At 37.5% G+C, this 17,344-nt stretch overlaps 1 protein-coding gene across 1 annotated transcript in view; it reads right to left on the bottom strand.

The window, feature by feature from the left end:
* The window catches only part of Pappa (pappalysin 1), a 223,026-nt gene that overhangs the window by 132,000 nt on the left and 73,682 nt on the right, over positions 1-17,344 (bottom strand). The window contains exon 7 of the mRNA XM_034502365.2: positions 10,963-11,461. Within this exon, the coding sequence (XP_034358256.1) occupies positions 10,963-11,461 (499 nt within the window). The remainder of the gene's footprint in view (positions 1-10,962; positions 11,462-17,344) is intronic.

Consider the following 17,344-nt stretch of genomic DNA (forward strand, 5'->3'; position numbering starts at 1 on the left):
TAGAGGCATTAGTGCTATGGAAGATTAACCCTACTGCCCCCCCAGGGGACCTTTTCAGAATATTGGAGAATCAGTGGGTGATGAAAACTGGTGGTCTCATAGGTCCAGTTTGTTTAATAGCCACACACGTACATGCATGCGTGCACACATGCATACACACACAGAGACACAGAGAGAGACAGAGGGATCGAGAGAGATCAAGAGACAGAGATAGGCAGAGATAAAGGCAACACACACATACAGAGAGAGAGAGAGAGAGAGAGAGAGAGAGAGAGAGAGAGAGAATACATGCATACATATATGTGTGTGTATCTGTGTATCTGTTTAATTCATTTCTTCTTGTATGTCTACAGGAGAGAAATTTTGCAGTTCCAAGTGACCTGAAGCTGGTGCCTGCTTTTGATTCATGGATCAGCACCTGGAAGTCACATTTGAATACCTCTTCTAATCTCAACCTAAATAAATTTTTGATCTACACTCATTCCTGGTGCAAGTAGCATGGATATATTTCCAAACCCATACTTCTGATTCTTTCTTCTGAATGGTTATGAAGTTCTATTTGCTCAACCCCATCTAGTTCATTCTTTTCTACTTCAGCCCACCAAAAACAAACAAACAAACAAACAAACAAAACCACTGTCTATTACTTTAACTCTGGGTTATTCTTACTTTCATTACTATCTGGACTTGATGCTTCCAGTCCTACTTCTACCAACTCTACAAATATTGCTTAAAAGATGTTGTATGACCAAATGTAATCAGTACTTTATATTTCTCCAAGTCCCATTCCCAGTAGCTCCCACTCCACAGGATAAAGTCTAGACTCTTCAGGGAGGTATTCTGGGGCCACGTGATCTGTTCCCTTTCAAATTCTTTGGTATTTCTGCTCACACTCTCCTTTCTCAGTTTCACTCTTTATCATTGCAAGGAGACAGCCTCACCTCCACTCTCTGGATAAACCATATGGACCTTCACTGACAGTGTAATCCATCACAGGGGCTTCTCACTAAATCTTAGAGCAGAATGAACAACTCCTAGTCAGTGGTCCCTTTACAGAACAATTTCCTCTGTTTTATAATCCTTTGTTTATCGGTCCAGTTTTCACATTAATGACACTAAGCTCTCAGAAGGCTAGTCTTCAGAGTGTGATAGACAGTGGTAATTAAGTGACTGTTGAATGAATAAAAGATTGACTTACACATGTGACCCATTCAACTCACTTTAGGAAAAAGAAAACTGAAGTTCTGAGAGGAGAACCTCTTATTTTTGGTCTTTTGATCCCTTAGTGTTCTCTTCATCCTATGAGCTTCATTTCATGGTCTGTGATGTACTAAATACAACCTTAGTTATGGTTCTTAGATCTCTTGTTGGTGTGCCACAGAAGATAGATTCTCATTTATTGATATTCTCTTTGATATCTGGCCTTGTACTAAATGTTCAGAACAGAGGAAAAAGGTAAATACTGTCCACCCCCCTACCACTAATGAAAAATATATCCAAAACACACTACTGTTGTCTGACATAGCATTTAAAGCCTTAAAAGAAGTGATGGTTCTAGGTTTTGATTTATACCTAATCTAGCACACAGATTTACTGAAGATCCATTGCTTTCTTCATTCTTACAGAATTGGATTAGAAAGACCTAATGCCTCTGGGAACTCAACAAAAGTCCCAACAGGCTGTTTAACCCAGAAATGACCTTCACAGCAACCTACCTGCTCCTTCATTTAAAGACGAGGGTCTTGAGTACACAAAGACCCAACAACCTCGATACACAGAAAAAGCTGTACTAGAATACTGCTACTGGCGTCCAGCTCCCTGATCCTGGGCTAGCACATCATGTTGCCCCCACTCCCTATCATTCTCCAACTACAATGCACTTCACCATTTCTCTTTTTCTAATCCAACATTGAATCACAACAATTGTACTCTTTGGGATGTTGTGTGTGTGAGGTCATGCCAGTCTCGGCTTTCTTAATTCTTCCAGAGTTTGGATTAGATGGATTTAATGCCACTGCAAACTCAAGGAAAGTTTCACCAGGCCGTTGGACCCAGAAACGGCCTTCATAGCCATCTATCTGCTGTGTATACAGTGTCAGATATTATCTATGTTTGGTAATAGTGGTACTCATTCTGGAACTGGAGAACGAGTTCTTACTCATCATAGTTACTCTATGCCTTGCTGGGCAAAACCTCTGAGGATTGGTAAAATCCTGCTTGGTAAATGTGGGAGAAGGCCAGCCTAAATTCTGCATGTCAGCAGTGGGTTACTGGAGACCTTGTTATTATGACAATGTCTGTGCCTCCTTAATCCTCCTCCTCTTCATTTACTCAAATGTTAAAAGATTAATTTTACCTTCACTCTTTTTTTTTCTTATTCTGTTGCTTTTGGAATCAAGAATAAACTATTTTTATCCAGTTTTTCCATTCATCAAGGTACTGCTTTGTACTTTGCCAGCCATTATAGTGATGCTTACAGGTACAGCTATTGGGAGTGGGGGCCAGGCAAATAGATAGACACTGCAGTTAGAACTCTATTAATTCTAAAAGTTTAAATTCATGGGTGTCTCTCTGAGCTTCTAAATTCTTCATCAAAAAATTAGATGTGCTAGCACCTAGACTTTATTGGTAGACTTATAAACAGTACTAGGTTTTCGGTGAGGTACTTACTACATGGCGGTACTGATGTCAGCACTGATACCAAGAAATGATGCTGTTCATACTAATACACATGAGAGTTGTTATCACATTGACTAAATTTAGGTTCTATTGAAGGCAGCAAGCATATTGGCTCTAATTACCTATTTTATCTTCAGAACATGGCCTGGTTCCCAGCACAGGGAGTGCAATAAAGAACTTTTTGATAAATATATCAATCCATAAAGAATGACTCAAAGTAACCACTTCATGAATACTCATTCCCTCTTGACTCCCTGTTTCACTTTGGGCTTAACTCTACTGAAAGAAGTAAGGGAGGGTTGACATTAGAATCTCTGTTTAATAAAGGAGACAATGGAAACATAATGAGAGGAAAGATGAATGCTACCTTAAAGATATTAATACAGATTTCTCAGAACAAGAAATGAGAATATCCAGGAAATATTTGAAAAGATGTTCAACCAAGAATGAGATATGTCATTGAGAAGTCGTTAAATGAACAAAGGGGGCAAAGACAAACCCAAGAGTAAGCACAGACAGTGTGGGATTGCAAGGCTTGTTAGAAATCAGAGAACACCTTGTATCATGAAGCTGGGAAGCAGTGAAAGTATGTGTGCTAGGCTTTCTTCTTGTCCCTTCCTACTTCATTTGTGCGCCCAGAATATGGTACAGCCCATATTCAGAGTCAGTTTCCCCTTCAATTAACTATACTCAGATGCATGTTTTGCTAATGTTTTAGGTACTTTTCAATCCACTCAAATTGGCAATCAAGATCAACTAAAGAGAAATACAAATCTTCATCTCAATAAAAAGAGGAAGCATGTTTCAAACATCAAAATGCTCGCTCGCTCTTCACCCATCAGAGAGGAGACTTCCTTTACTTAAGACATCTCATGTTCAGTGTACCAGAATTCACTATTTATGCTACAATGCACTATGTGTATACCAACCACTGATGGGGTAAATGAATGGGTTGAAATGAGGGAAGAAAAGCTAATGAGGTGTACAATAATTTTCATTCTCACATGTGGTACCCACTAAAAATGTAAAAGGTCCTAGCTTATGTGCCAGGAATTCTATTTACCAATATTGACTTAAACAAATTCTTACATATTTGTGCTTGCATGGAAATTCATACAAGAAGGCCCACTGCAGCAGATTCCATGGAGAAAGAACATAGAAAAAATAGACTTTATTATTTCCTTACTTACATGTAATAAAAAAAAATAGGTGAAATAACATAAACTCCAATTATTATGGCATCTGACTAAGTAACCCAGGGAATATTTGTTTTATGGAAATAAGAGAATAGTTTAAGTAAAGATCAAAGTGATTTGAATTGTAGGAATATGAGAAAAACTTGAGGAATCACATTGAGCCAAGTAAGACAGATTCAGGAATACTACAGTTCCCCTGCAGAAACACAGATAAATAGACAGGTGGACATGGAAAACAAAGGAGAGCTATTTGAGAGACAGAAAAAATACAAGGATGGAGCATTAATGGAAAAGCTATCAATGGATAGAAAAAGAAGGACAAATTCTGAATGCTTTTTTTCCCACCATATGTTGAAACTATGTTTAAATTTATGCACTATTAACTTGTTATGGAGAGAGATGTAGGTATAATAAGAGTAGAGAAAACAAGAGTGGGGTAATGGGATGGACATGAGCAAAATATAATAATAAAACCATGGAACTTTCATAATGAACTCATTCTTTGTATAATAATTGAAAGCATAATAATAAAGAAATAGATGTATGAACAAGACAGATAAGCCTGGATGCCACTATTTCTACTTCAAGGTTCTACATTTGATGTATGGTTGAGCTTGCACACCTATGAGTTTCCCTGCCTGACTTCATTCATTCATTCATTCATTCATTCATTTATTCATTTATTCATTTCTTTATTCATTCACTGTTCTTGTCATCATTCTCACTGAACACAGCTTGGTTTACACCTATGAGTTTGACAAATTTCGGAGAGCAAACATTCCATATATTTCAGTCCTGTGAAAATTTCACTCTAGAAAGCCGTCCTCTCCTGGGCTTTCATATAATCCTATTGTGTTCCTTATAGCATGGCACTTTTCATGTATGACTGTGTCCATGATTTCTGTCTGTGTTCTCTTTAAACTGGGGAGATGGAGTGAACAATTGATCAGAGCTATGTCTAGTCTAAACGCAGTGCATGGCACAGAACAGATACTTATTAATATGTTAAATGAATTGTGTTACTGAAAATGATTATGCTGATTTTTGGCTATTTAGTGGATGAATGAATGGACAAATGAATAAATACAAAAACCAAGTGGATGATTACATAATAGAGAGAAAGACCTTTAAATGCAGCTTAGAAAAGAAAAGAAAGTGATGACTTGGCTGAAAAGCCATAGAAACTGCACACAGGAGCCACCTGTGCCTTCAGAGGACCCTGAATTCAGCTAAATGTTGGCTTAAGTTGTCAATACATATCTGCTCTACCTTGGCATATGAGTCTGTGTGTTCTTTTGTATTTCCAAATGTACTCTGAGAATCAGTCAAAGCAAGAACATTTTTTCTCTCCTCATTATTGCATGCTAGAAAGTACCTGGATTCAAGTGAAAATCATGAAAGTATTGGATGAGAAAATAAACTGAGAAGTGAACTAATAGCTTCACACTGGTGAATGTGGGTTTTGAGCATTAGGATGCCAAAGGAAGTGTTTGGGATCTGATATGTAGATTCTGGAGACAGAGTTACAAGAATATTCACTTGCGTCTTGAGAATGCAATTCCTTTACTCCAAACTTATACTGAGAATTCCAGGGAGATGAAGTCACTCTGGCAGGTGTAGAGTTGGATACAAGACACTTTGAACATGAGAGAATCGATAAGTGCATACAATGGGGTAAACAAATAGGCAAGTTGGGAAAGAAAAATGTGTAAGAATGTTTTTGCACTTGAAGAGAATATAAAGAGACTGGTACTATCAAAAAGAATGGAACTTAATAGTCAGTAGTGCCACCCGCTTAACAAGCTTCGGATCTGCCACCTGGTAGCTGTGTAAATTCTATAATCTCCCTCCCTTCTTGGAGTTTCAGGTCATTATCTATAGCTTGGCAGTAAGGAGATTGTTGCAATGATGAAGGTCATTGATGTTATCTATGTGAAGCCTTTAGCAAGTGTTTGATATGCACTTAGGAAACACATTGTAAGCTTTAGATTCTTTGATTCTCTTTGAGTGTTAAACTCCTCCCACCTTCCATTCCAGATCCAATTTAATGGAAAGAAAAAGCAAGGCAGCATTTGAAGAATTTATACTCCAGTTCTAAATTAGGATCTCATTTTTTTTTCAATTTTTGGAGTCAGCCTCCATTAAAGCATCATTTACAGATATAACATTGTTTCCCATGTAGCCTGAGAACTTTGAGGAATTAGTACTACCGCATCTTCATTTCCAAACACAGAGTACAGCACCAAATAGATAGCCAATGACAATTTGTTGAATGAATTGTTAGATGGATGAAATAAACAGATTCAAAGATGAATAAGTAAGCAGCTGTTTGCTATCCCTGGTTTGATTTAATACTACTTTATGCAGCTATATATCATCTATTTGTGTATCTCTATCTATGTATCTATCAATGTATGTATGTATGTATGTATGTACGTATGTATGTAACTATCTATCTATCTATCTATCTATCTATCTATCTATCTATCTATCTTTTTGTCTATCAGTTTTATACAGTATTTTTATTTTGGGAGAATCTAGGAGCTGTATCAAAGCTAAGGAATCTCACAAAAAGAAAATCTGCTGTCTTCCCCCGCCCCATCCCATCCAGGGTCATAGAGAACCAGCTGTGTAATTTGTATTCTCTGACCACAGCAGCAGGCCACTGGACCTAATTGTTGGCTGGTGACTTCTGCCTAGTAATCTCATACATATATTGTACTTAGAAAGCCTGACAATTCAGTGCATTTCTCAAGCTCCAAACTACGTCTTCTGATATGAGAATATGCCGTAGAGTGGTTAGGCATGAGAATTTGGAATTAGATCTAGAATTTAAACCTAGCAATGCATTTCATAGATATTCAAGGAGGGTTCCGTCATCTTGAGGTTTGATTTTCTTACTTGCTTTTTAAGTGTATAAAAGGCACTTGAGCCAGAGTAAAAAAAATAAATGTGTGTTATTGGTCACAGATAACCTACATCAGTAAGGTTTTCTGAGCCAGTTAGGGTCTCATAAAGACTAACTATTCTAAGCAATCCCTGTTGAATGTTTTTAGTGCAAAAAAAGTATAAAGCTCACTTTTCACCTATGGTCCCCTTTCTTGGTAGATCTGTCCACACACAAAATCTTAATGTGCTGATTCTTCATTTTGTATTTTATAGATGTAAAAACTAAGGCCCAAAATGTTACAAAATGTGCCTTGGTGTCATGTGTTGATTTAGTTAGTTATTAGCAAAGTTGGTTCTGGCCCTTTAAGTCTGCAAGTGTTAGTTCTCATACAATGTTGGGTTTTCTTCTTTCTTTTTTTTTCCCCCAAGAAGATGGAACCATTCCACATTTCTTTCTCTTCCTGGCCAAAAGTCATCCGTCTACCAGAAACTTCCATGGAGTAAGCACAGAAGGCTCTCTCCATCAATGTCATACCTTATGAAACTATCTCTAGTGCAGATAACAGAAAGAATAAATATTTTTGTTGGGAGAAAAAAATGGAGACTAAGGTCAAAGGGAATCATGTAATGGGTTGAGTCAGAAGAAAAAGGAACCCCCCCCATCTTCTTTTCTCCAAAACAGCTTTTATATAGAACTTGTATAAATGCCAATTTACTTGATGTGAAAAAAAAAAAAAACTTAAAAGCAACAAACTCTCTCTCCCTCTCTAACTCTTACTCTCTCACACACACATAATTGAGTGGGGTTTGATACTCAAATTACTGAGAGATAACAGAGGAGTTGAAATGTTAGATGGACTCAGGGTGTTGGATTTTCCTTTGATTTGTCTGTGATTCTAAATATATCCAGTTGAGAAAGCCCAGTACAAACCACCATTAATATCCAAGAAATTTTTGGTGACTCTCCAGAAAGGTAAATTGGCAGTGCTGGAAAGATGGCTCAATGATTAAGAGTGCTCACTGGTCTTTTAGAGGACCTGAGCTTTGTTCCCTGCACCCCATGGTGACTCTCAACCTTCTGTAACTCCTGTTTCTGAGAGAGCCAATGCTTTCCTCCAGCCTCTGTGGGCACACTTGTGGTACACATATGTTCACATGGCAAAACATACACATAAAATAAAAATAATCTTTAAAGGCAAACAGGAAGGTTAATTAGTACCTCAGTCTGGCACTTGTCACATACTAAGGAACTATAAAAAGTTTGGCTACCAAATGATAAAACCAAAAAACAAACAAAAAACCAAACGGTATACTGTTGTGGGGGCCTAACAGCAAGGCTTTTGGATGTGAGGTGGCATAGGAACTACTGTTTCTGTCCCAGAAACCAAGGCATGGCCTCTGCTGAGGCCTCAGGTTGAGTGCTTTCATTGAAGGGGCCAGTCTGAGTCATTCTTGGCATCCCCAGTTCCCTGTATAGAAGGCTACATATACTGCCCTCCATTTTTGCTTGTAAATGGAAAGAGTAGCTTAAGAGTGAAAAAAAACTTCACCATTCTTGGGCCAGAGAGGTCACCAAGAGCTGTAGCTGTTAAACGTTAACCACCAAGGGTCTGGAGAGAGCCTGCATATGGGATTTCTGATTCAATAGGCTGATCAGGGCCTGAGAACCTGGTCTTTCTGGGTTCCCAAGTGAGGCTGATGCAGCTCTACAACCCCATGCCAGGAGACTGCCTAAGAGTAGTGGGTCAGAAACTTTATTCTATTATAATCATATCATGAGATGTTTACAAGTCATGATCATCAGAGCTCACTTTTACTATTAAAGCAACACCAAGGAGGGAGGTCAGAGAGACTAGGTGATAACTAAGCCATTTTAAAGGATCTTAAGATTTTGAATGGATCAGCCTATTACAACTTGAGAGCACCATCACTCTTACAGAACTGAGTCATTTAAGGACTAGAGAGACTAAGTGACTCATCCAAGGCCACAGAGTGAGTTAGAAATGCAGCAGAGAATAGAATTAGGGATGCTTTTTTTTTTCTGTTTCATTTCCACCATTCTGCACTTATCAACCCATGTCAGTTCTCACACACTCATAAATCAAGGCAAAAAATGAAAGCCATGCTTAAACTGAGGTTGTGAGGCATCTATTATTTCTTTCCCCTATTATTTTATAAAGAAATCATAAGTGCCTACAAATTTACAGAACTTTACTAGTTCAGACAAATGAGGGATGGATGAGACAGGGTTATGGAATATTTTCATGGAAAGACAACATACTTAAGTTTTAAGTATGCTCTCAAACACAAACCAAGTGTTCCCTCTGAGTTCTTAAACAGATGTTCTTCATCTCTCACTCAATGAATGGACAAGGTTTTTCCTGAGATATCCACATTAATTGCTGGCATTTAAAAGGAAGTGCTGGTAAAGTGTTTGAAAGTGGTCCTGTCTCTTAAAAAGATTAAAAATTTCCTTCCAGAATTTAGTTTCCATTAATGATGGGCTTAGTAAATATTTTCAAGTACACAAAATTGAGATCGTGTCTCATATCATTTTAGAACTGAATAGAGAGCCACACAAAACTTATAGAAGTCATGCAGGTCAGTATTTTCATTAAACACAGGAGACATGAGCACTCAAAGAGGGTGACCAATTAACTAATATTAATAAGTGGGTGGACTAGAGCTAAATATGAAGCATCTACCTCCTGAGCTTCTTTTCATTATTCAAAATGTTCCAACCAGCATTTCTCACACATAGGAAGTGTTATGTAAGGTTTGTTGATTGACTGCACAGACTCTTCACACTCAAATTAGGCAGTTAAGTCTCCACCATTTTTTCTTAAGACCAAAATAGAAGTTCAAGCAAATCTTTTAACGGAACATAAGTTGGATCCACTGACTTGGGCTTGCATTCCAATCTCCTTCCCACCGCTCTCCAAACAAGTGACCTCATGTCTGAGTGCCTCTTTTCTCCTTCTTTGCAAATTGATAATGACTGTAGTAGCGCTGTGGTTGTGGAGTGCATGAAATGAGTGAGTGGCACTGCCTTTATTATAGCCTTCTGTCAGGTCGACAGGATGCTATGGTTTGGACCTTAAATGTCATCAGAGAGTTCATGTATCAGAGCTTTAGCTCCCATTGAAGCAGAATGCAGAGGCGGTGGCCTTTGGGAAGACGTTGGATCATAAAGGCTTTGATATCCTAAGAAGATTAATATGTTCATGAATTCATAAACTTACTGATCTCTGGAGAATGGACCCTATGATAAAATGAAGCTCTCTTGTTTCTTTCATGACTGCATAAATCAAGAATCTCTGCTCTACCGTGTGCTCCCTATCATGATGTACTATCCTGGCTCTAGAAATGGTGAGTAGGAAAATGCCCAAGTGACAATGATTATTTTTTTGTTACAAAAGTAGAAAACTGATAAACACACACAGACAAAAAGAATACTAATGACTTCAACACAGGCGTTTTTCCTTTTTAAAAGGTACATATCATGATGATGTAAAGAAAATGGCAGAAAAGTGCTTAAAATGTAAATGTTAAAGACAAGAATAGTGAATCCATCCCTTCACCCACAGAAGCATCAGTGGATCCCGACAGCTGTAAGGTCTTCAATGATCAAAGAAGTTAGGAACTCATTTCTACCTCAGGCAATACAACAAGCAGAAAGATTGTGACTAGAGGTATTCAGTGTCTAGGAATGTTTTCATGCGGTTGCCTAGGCATGTGCCCAAGTTCCCCTGAAGCTGCTGCTTCACCCAGCATTTTCATACAGTGGAGAAACAATCAGAATGCACAAATATGCTTTAAGTTAATATAAACATAAATCATTAGCAAAGTTCTGTTCTATCAGAAAAGTAACCTTCATTAATAATAAAGAACTTCTCATTGTTAATCTCATCCACTCTCCCTTTTTTACTATTGAAAAGACCAAGGTTTAGAGAGATAAATGAGTATCACAGAAGACTGTCCTGACCTCTGACCCTTTTGATCACATCCATTGCCCTTCCTATTATATCAACTCTGCCTTATTAACATGAATTCTACACTCAGCACTGGGATACAATCTCTAGAAGTAAGTCTGAGGGAGATAAACGTTCTCCATTAAGGTCAGGACCTTCTGACTTTCCCCACATCTTTCCACAGCCCATCATTTTTTTTCAACTCCTGAGAGTGATAATGCACTTACGTGTCCATGAATCTTCTGTTGAGGTGGAGTACTGAAGCTACATCTTCCAGCAGAGGTGGCTTTCGGAGCACTTTATACTGCAGGGGTTTACACTGCAGACAGAGTGGGCTGTCTACAGTAGAGGTCAGCATGGCTGCATCAATCTCCAGGTGTTCATCAAGAGTATAGATCTGGATGCCATATACCTCCTCCCCCACATCCCGGAGTCTGATGGTAAGTGGGATATCACAGAAAATATTTTGAGGACCCAAAGAGATGTTTTTTCCACTGACAGTCAAGAGTTTGATGTCATTGACAGCTCCACTAGAGTCCCAGTCACTGGAGACAAAGGTCACCCAGATAGTAAGAGACTCAGGGACCAAGGGGTAGCGGAATTCCAGCTCGAGGTAGCAGCCTTGTGGCTCAGGGCAGGCTGGAGGGACTGTGTGTGGGTTGACAGCTGAATTTGGACTCCAGGTTCGAACACTGGATTTACAGGGCTGTTCAACATCTGGGTGACCTATAGAGAAAAGAGATGCAAATGAGTTCTTGCTACATTCCGTTTTTCATAGTTTCCCATAGACACACACACACAAAAAAGATATGTCTGATGAGAACTTAGAGATAAAAGTGTAGATCTTAGTTTCCTGGAACTCTGCTGTGTTTAGACTACTCAGTTCATCCCTAACCCTGCAAAACAGATCTCAGATGAGTCACTCAATGTTTGAAGTAAAGTTCAAGTGTTTTACTACTAAGAAACTGCTCAAACTTTCCTTCTTAAGCTTCCATTGAGAGGCTTTGATGCTGTATATAGAAAGAAGAGATATTTTGCTGAACACCTTTATGTCGCAGGAGCTTGGTTAATTCTTGAATGGATTCATTTTCTAAATGATGTAATTAAGGTTTAAAAACAGAGAATTAATTGAACAAAGGTTTATATCATGAAGTCCTTGCTAGATGCAGTAATCATTAAAATTAGAGTCCCAGAAGTATCATGACATTAGTATAACCTGCTTAGACTTATCAGAAGCACCAGAAAATAACTAGCAGAAGATAGGATACATGTCTGAGACAGAAATCCTGAGAGGAGATTAAACTGTGAATGACAGAGCTACAAGTCAGACTTGGGGCCATTTTATCTCTACTCCTCCATTTCCCTACATGAGATCATTCCATACCACTGAGCTTCTCTGAGTTATGTCCCCTTTCACTCAAGGACAGGGGAGTGGGAAAAGAAAAAAATTGACATTGCTACTTTTCCTTAGAAAAAAGGATGTTTCATCTCTACTGATCTCAGTCTGAAGCAATTTCTAAATTCTTCACCGATGAAGTCACCCATACAGAAAACCCTTTTTTTGTGCTGCTGAGAAAAGCAGTCATATTTCAGGGGAGCCCAGTGAGAGACAGAGATCATTGGTGAGGACAAGATAAGAGAATTTTAAGTTGTATTGGTAGTCATATCATTTGCTCCTTCAGTATCACTGGATAGTAGTGTCTGTTTAGGAAATGAGTATGTTGGATACTTCTACATAAAAAGGAAGAAAAGCAGCCCTAGTTTCACAAAACTGTGTAGTAATATTACAATGTAACCGTACCCACCATAACATAAGCATTAAGAATATAGTTGTGTGTGTATGGGGGGGGGGGGCTGTCATTGCCGTGAAGGTTGTTAACAGCCTCTGCATTCTTATTTTTTTATTCACAGAGGGGGAATGACATCTGCAAAGTGGAAATGGTGAATTGAAAAGAAATAGAAAACAAATGGAGGCATGGAAAACACACAAAACCATTTTTCATAAATAACACAGCAGACCAAGAAGATATAATCACAGCTGCAAGATTTTCTCCTCTATATCTTGATTAGGTCCATCCCTCACCAATAGAAAATGCTTACTAGAAGTAACTCTCAGTTTAAGAAAAAAGTACAGTGATTCTTCAACTAACTGAAGTCTTCCTATCTGCTCTGCAATACACTGTATTTCTGACTCTCAACTTTGGATTCTGAGGACACGTGGATCTCTTGTGAGTCTAGTATCCATTATCCAAAACAACAGTTTATAGGATATTAAGAATACTCTCTAGTTAGTAATTAACTCAAAAGATTGTATTTAAAGTCTTATAAGACAGTGAATATTCTTGTCCCTATTTCACAGTTCTAGTTTACTCAATGCTGAGAGCCTTTGATCAACAGTATCTGGTCTTTAGAGATTTCACATAGTAGATATTCGATCAGTATTTGTTCAACAATGAACAGTTATCCTCTTGCAAATATTGTTTGTATATATATATATATATATATATATATATATATATATATATATATTTAGAGCCTGCTGTCCACTGGCTGATGCCAGGTGAACATTCCACCCCCTCCATGTGCTTTCCCTGGAACTGGCAAGGAATAAAGTAATCTTTTTCCCATCCTTGGAGAAAATGACTATTAGTTGGGGAAGCCACAGGAGAACAAAGATGACAAATATGTTTGACTCATCATTCCTTTCTGTTTTCTTGTTAATCAACAGAGGGACCTAGTGCTTTCCAATGGATAAAGTAAGTCTGATCATTATGCTCAAATAAGCACATAGGAATAGCAATTTTAGCAAGGATTTTACTTGTCTGGCTTTTACAGACAGATTCTTAGATATTAGAAGAACTATAAATTTCACAAAACCCATTAGTAATAATATCAGGTTTCATACACTTATCAGCCTTCTTATATAGGCAATGCACCAAGCATATTGCATGCCTCAGCTCTCTGTATCCTGGTAGCAAGTAAACTCATTTTATAGAAGAGAAAGCAAAGCTTCAGATAGCTGAGCAAACCTCTTATAGTTAGTAGAATATCATTGGATACTGGTGGTCCAAGCAGTGTGCCAGGCTTTGAAGCAATTATAGCTAAGATCCCAAGTATTCAGCTTCAGCTATGTTACCAACTTCAATGTTGCCTACATCATAAGATAGTATTAAAATGCAAATGAAACGGGATCTTTACTAAATTCTCACAAATATAAGGGTACTGTCATGAGAAGGAATGAGGGAATAGGAAATAAAGTCTTTGGGTGAGGAATCATTTCAAGTATAGACAATGATTGAGAAAGAATGCAAGTTGAGAAGACTTACAGTTTCGTAAAAAGAAAGTAGTAAGAGGTGCTAAACAGAACCCACATCAGGAAGTGTTTTGTATGACACATTAAAGGACTTGAATTTCACACTTAAATAGATGAAGAGGTCATGGTAAGTTTTAAACATAAGAGTGATATAACAATTGTCCTTTTAAAGGAACCACTATTTAGGGATAGATACTATCTATTCATCAATCATTCATCTTTGTCTATTCATCCTTCTATCTGTCCATCCATCCAGCTGTCAATCTATTATCCATTAACCCCATCCATCCATTCATCTATCTGTCCCTCCATCCTGCTACTCTTTCTCTTTTCATCCATCCATACATCCACCCATGCAACTACCCATTCACCAATATGTGTATCTATATATTGAAGGAATAATTTCAGAGTCCTGAGTACTTGTCTTGTATTAGGCTGGTTTCTGGAGAGGAAGTTTTTAGTTTGGCTCTCTGTGTTCATAGACCTTCTAGTCTGGTAATGTCAGAAAGGATATTCTTATGCTAATAAAGAGTATACATCTATGGTTTGGACAAAAATCTCATCAGAGATCATGAGTTAAAGTCCTTAAAAAGGGACAAAAGTAAAAACATTTGTGAAACTGAATTAATATATGGACGTAAGACCCAGAGAAGGGCTGAAAAAAAGAAATACAGAGTGAAAGGAAAGAAGGAAAGAAGGAGACAAGGAAGTTAAAGAGAATAAAACAATAGAGGAAAGGGGGGAAGAAGTGAAGAGAGAAGTACAAAATCCTGTTACTTCATTGTTAATACATAGTCTTTTGCATATGTGATGACTACATGAAAAAGCTCGTGTTTATATAAGCAGTCCATCAGGAATAAGGTCACAGACATGTATAGAAATGTATTCATACACACTTCCGTTGATCCAAACTTATATTTATAAAAATCTATATAGAGATCCATTGTATATATAAGTATATGTTCACTGCAGCTGTTGATATGAACAGAGACACTGTGCCAAGATTTTTTTTTTAAATAGAACCTTCAGCACACATGAAATATTCTAGGAAGAACAATGGAGCAAGCATTTATACCAACAGGAAAGAATGAAAACAGGTGGCTCCACATGCCAATATCTCATGCAAAGCCCAACAGTTGCCCAAATGATATTAAGTGGGATTTCTATCAATCAGATTCGGCCCTCTAGTATCTGGTTTATAAATGTAGCATGGTAAATACTTTAAAAAATATGTGTTCGTGAAATATAGACTTTGCTCTAAACATAAGAGTATAACTGTTTTCTGTGTACAAAAGTGTTTCTTTTGAATTTTGTTTGTTTTTTTTTTTCCCCACTTTGGAGTAAAGTTAATTGAGTGCAGTGAATAGCCAACATATATTTAAAAATGAAAATCTTAGGTCATACTAATATGGAGTTAAGAAAGGGCATTATAGTTTGGTTGTTCATTTTTTGGGTAAGATACCATCTTAGGAGAACTTTAAGAACTTCAAAGTCACAGAGTAGTTGGCAGCAACAGGGTGAGAAACACCACTTTTACTTCTGCCCTGTACTTTTTTCTCAACCTTACATATTTGTCTGGCATTACTCATGAATTTGGGAGTTTTTTGTTAGTTTAGGAAGTCCCAAAATTTAAACACACAAAGATAAATAGGTTGGAAATGAGTTGTGAAATAAATTTTAGAGTTTGGCTCATGGAAAAGTTTATTTCTTCAAGAATAGTAAAGGAGTCTGAGCCAAATGGATCACAGCACGTGTAATAGGATGCCCTAAGAATGGAGTGGTGCCTCTTCCTGGCAAGAATATAGTAAATGCATACAGGAGTTTTCAGGTAGTACTTAGCAGCTGGAATAAGCTCAGACATTCAAGGGCCTCCACACTTGTACTAGACTATCATCTGCACACTACCCCTTAAGAAACTCAGGACAACCAAGAAACAGACTTCACTGGTTTAAATGAAAGTGTGTAGTGACATCTGGAAATTATGTTGCTCAAACAAGTAGCAGAGTGACCAAGATAATTTATAATAATTAATAAGAGTGGCCAAGGGGAATACTTCCTGATTCTACCTCTCACATATCTTGCAACTATGATTTTTCTCCCTTATCACTGCCTTGGCCATTATTCTAGAGTCACCTCAGACATCATCATTGATCACCTGAATTCTAGCAGCAAGCCAAGGATGTTCCCTTCCCTCCAGGACTTTCATTCTTTCTTTTATTCACCACAGAGCAGCTACAGCAGTCTTTAGAACCTGTACATCTTACTATTCCACATTCTCTAAGTGGGCACATAAACATATCTTGACAGTAGGTCCTAAATCAATTTACTTTAAAAATTTTTGCTATATACATATAATATAGTTACTTATTAAAGGCAAAAGCACAATTGAATTCTGATGATATGAATGTGCTTGTCCTGATAGTACATAAAGAAGTAAATCTTGGCTGAATATTTACTATTACAAGATGGGGAGTATCTTCAATGGTGTTGAAGAATCGATTGATATTTTGATTTTATAATCAACCAAGAGTTGCCGAGAATACTGCTTTGCACAAAATCTTATGTAGAACTGGCAGAAGTACTTTTAGGGTCATTTCAAAAAATGCTGAAAATTCTGTTGTAAGTCAGAGCCAAGGCTCAGTTAAGTTTTTGAAAATGAAATTTAAATCAGCAATGCCAACATCATAAAAATAAATATTCTAACAAGATATAATTCTTATTATCAACTTGATGTATGCTGAGACTTGATAATATGGAAACATTAAAGTCTTTGCTTTCTGTAATTACATCACTAGTTTTATATATAAACAAAACTCCTTTGAGTGAGGAATAAAAATATTGCACTTCATAATATCCAATAGTCTTGAATCTGAGGTGTTTTAAAGAAACATCCATTAACATTAATGGTGCAAGGGCATGCACTCTGTAAAGTACAACTGTGTTCAGTGAGGTTGCCTGTGCAACACTGTGTTGCCTGAGGTGATTGAGATTCATTACATGTTTTTGAGTTGTTTTGCAGGTTGCAAATTACAAAATCTCTTCCTTTTGTAAAATTTTATGACACCATATATAAAGTTTCAACCTACAGTTTATGACGGGATGATCTTCTCTGATGTAAGCACATGGCATCTTCTCCTTGTTTTCAGTGGTAATCCAGTCAGCCTTATGTGGGCACTATCTACCTCAATTGCTCAGTACCTGTTTCCCTCACCATGCTGCTCATGCAGTGAATCCATATAAATGCACACAGCCTTAATAAGAGCTTTTTGTTTGGGTGGACTATATTTCCTCATAGA

This window comes from Arvicanthis niloticus, chromosome 5, assembly GCF_011762505.2.
Source record: "Arvicanthis niloticus isolate mArvNil1 chromosome 5, mArvNil1.pat.X, whole genome shotgun sequence".
Lineage (NCBI taxonomy): Eukaryota > Metazoa > Chordata > Mammalia > Rodentia > Muridae > Arvicanthis > Arvicanthis niloticus.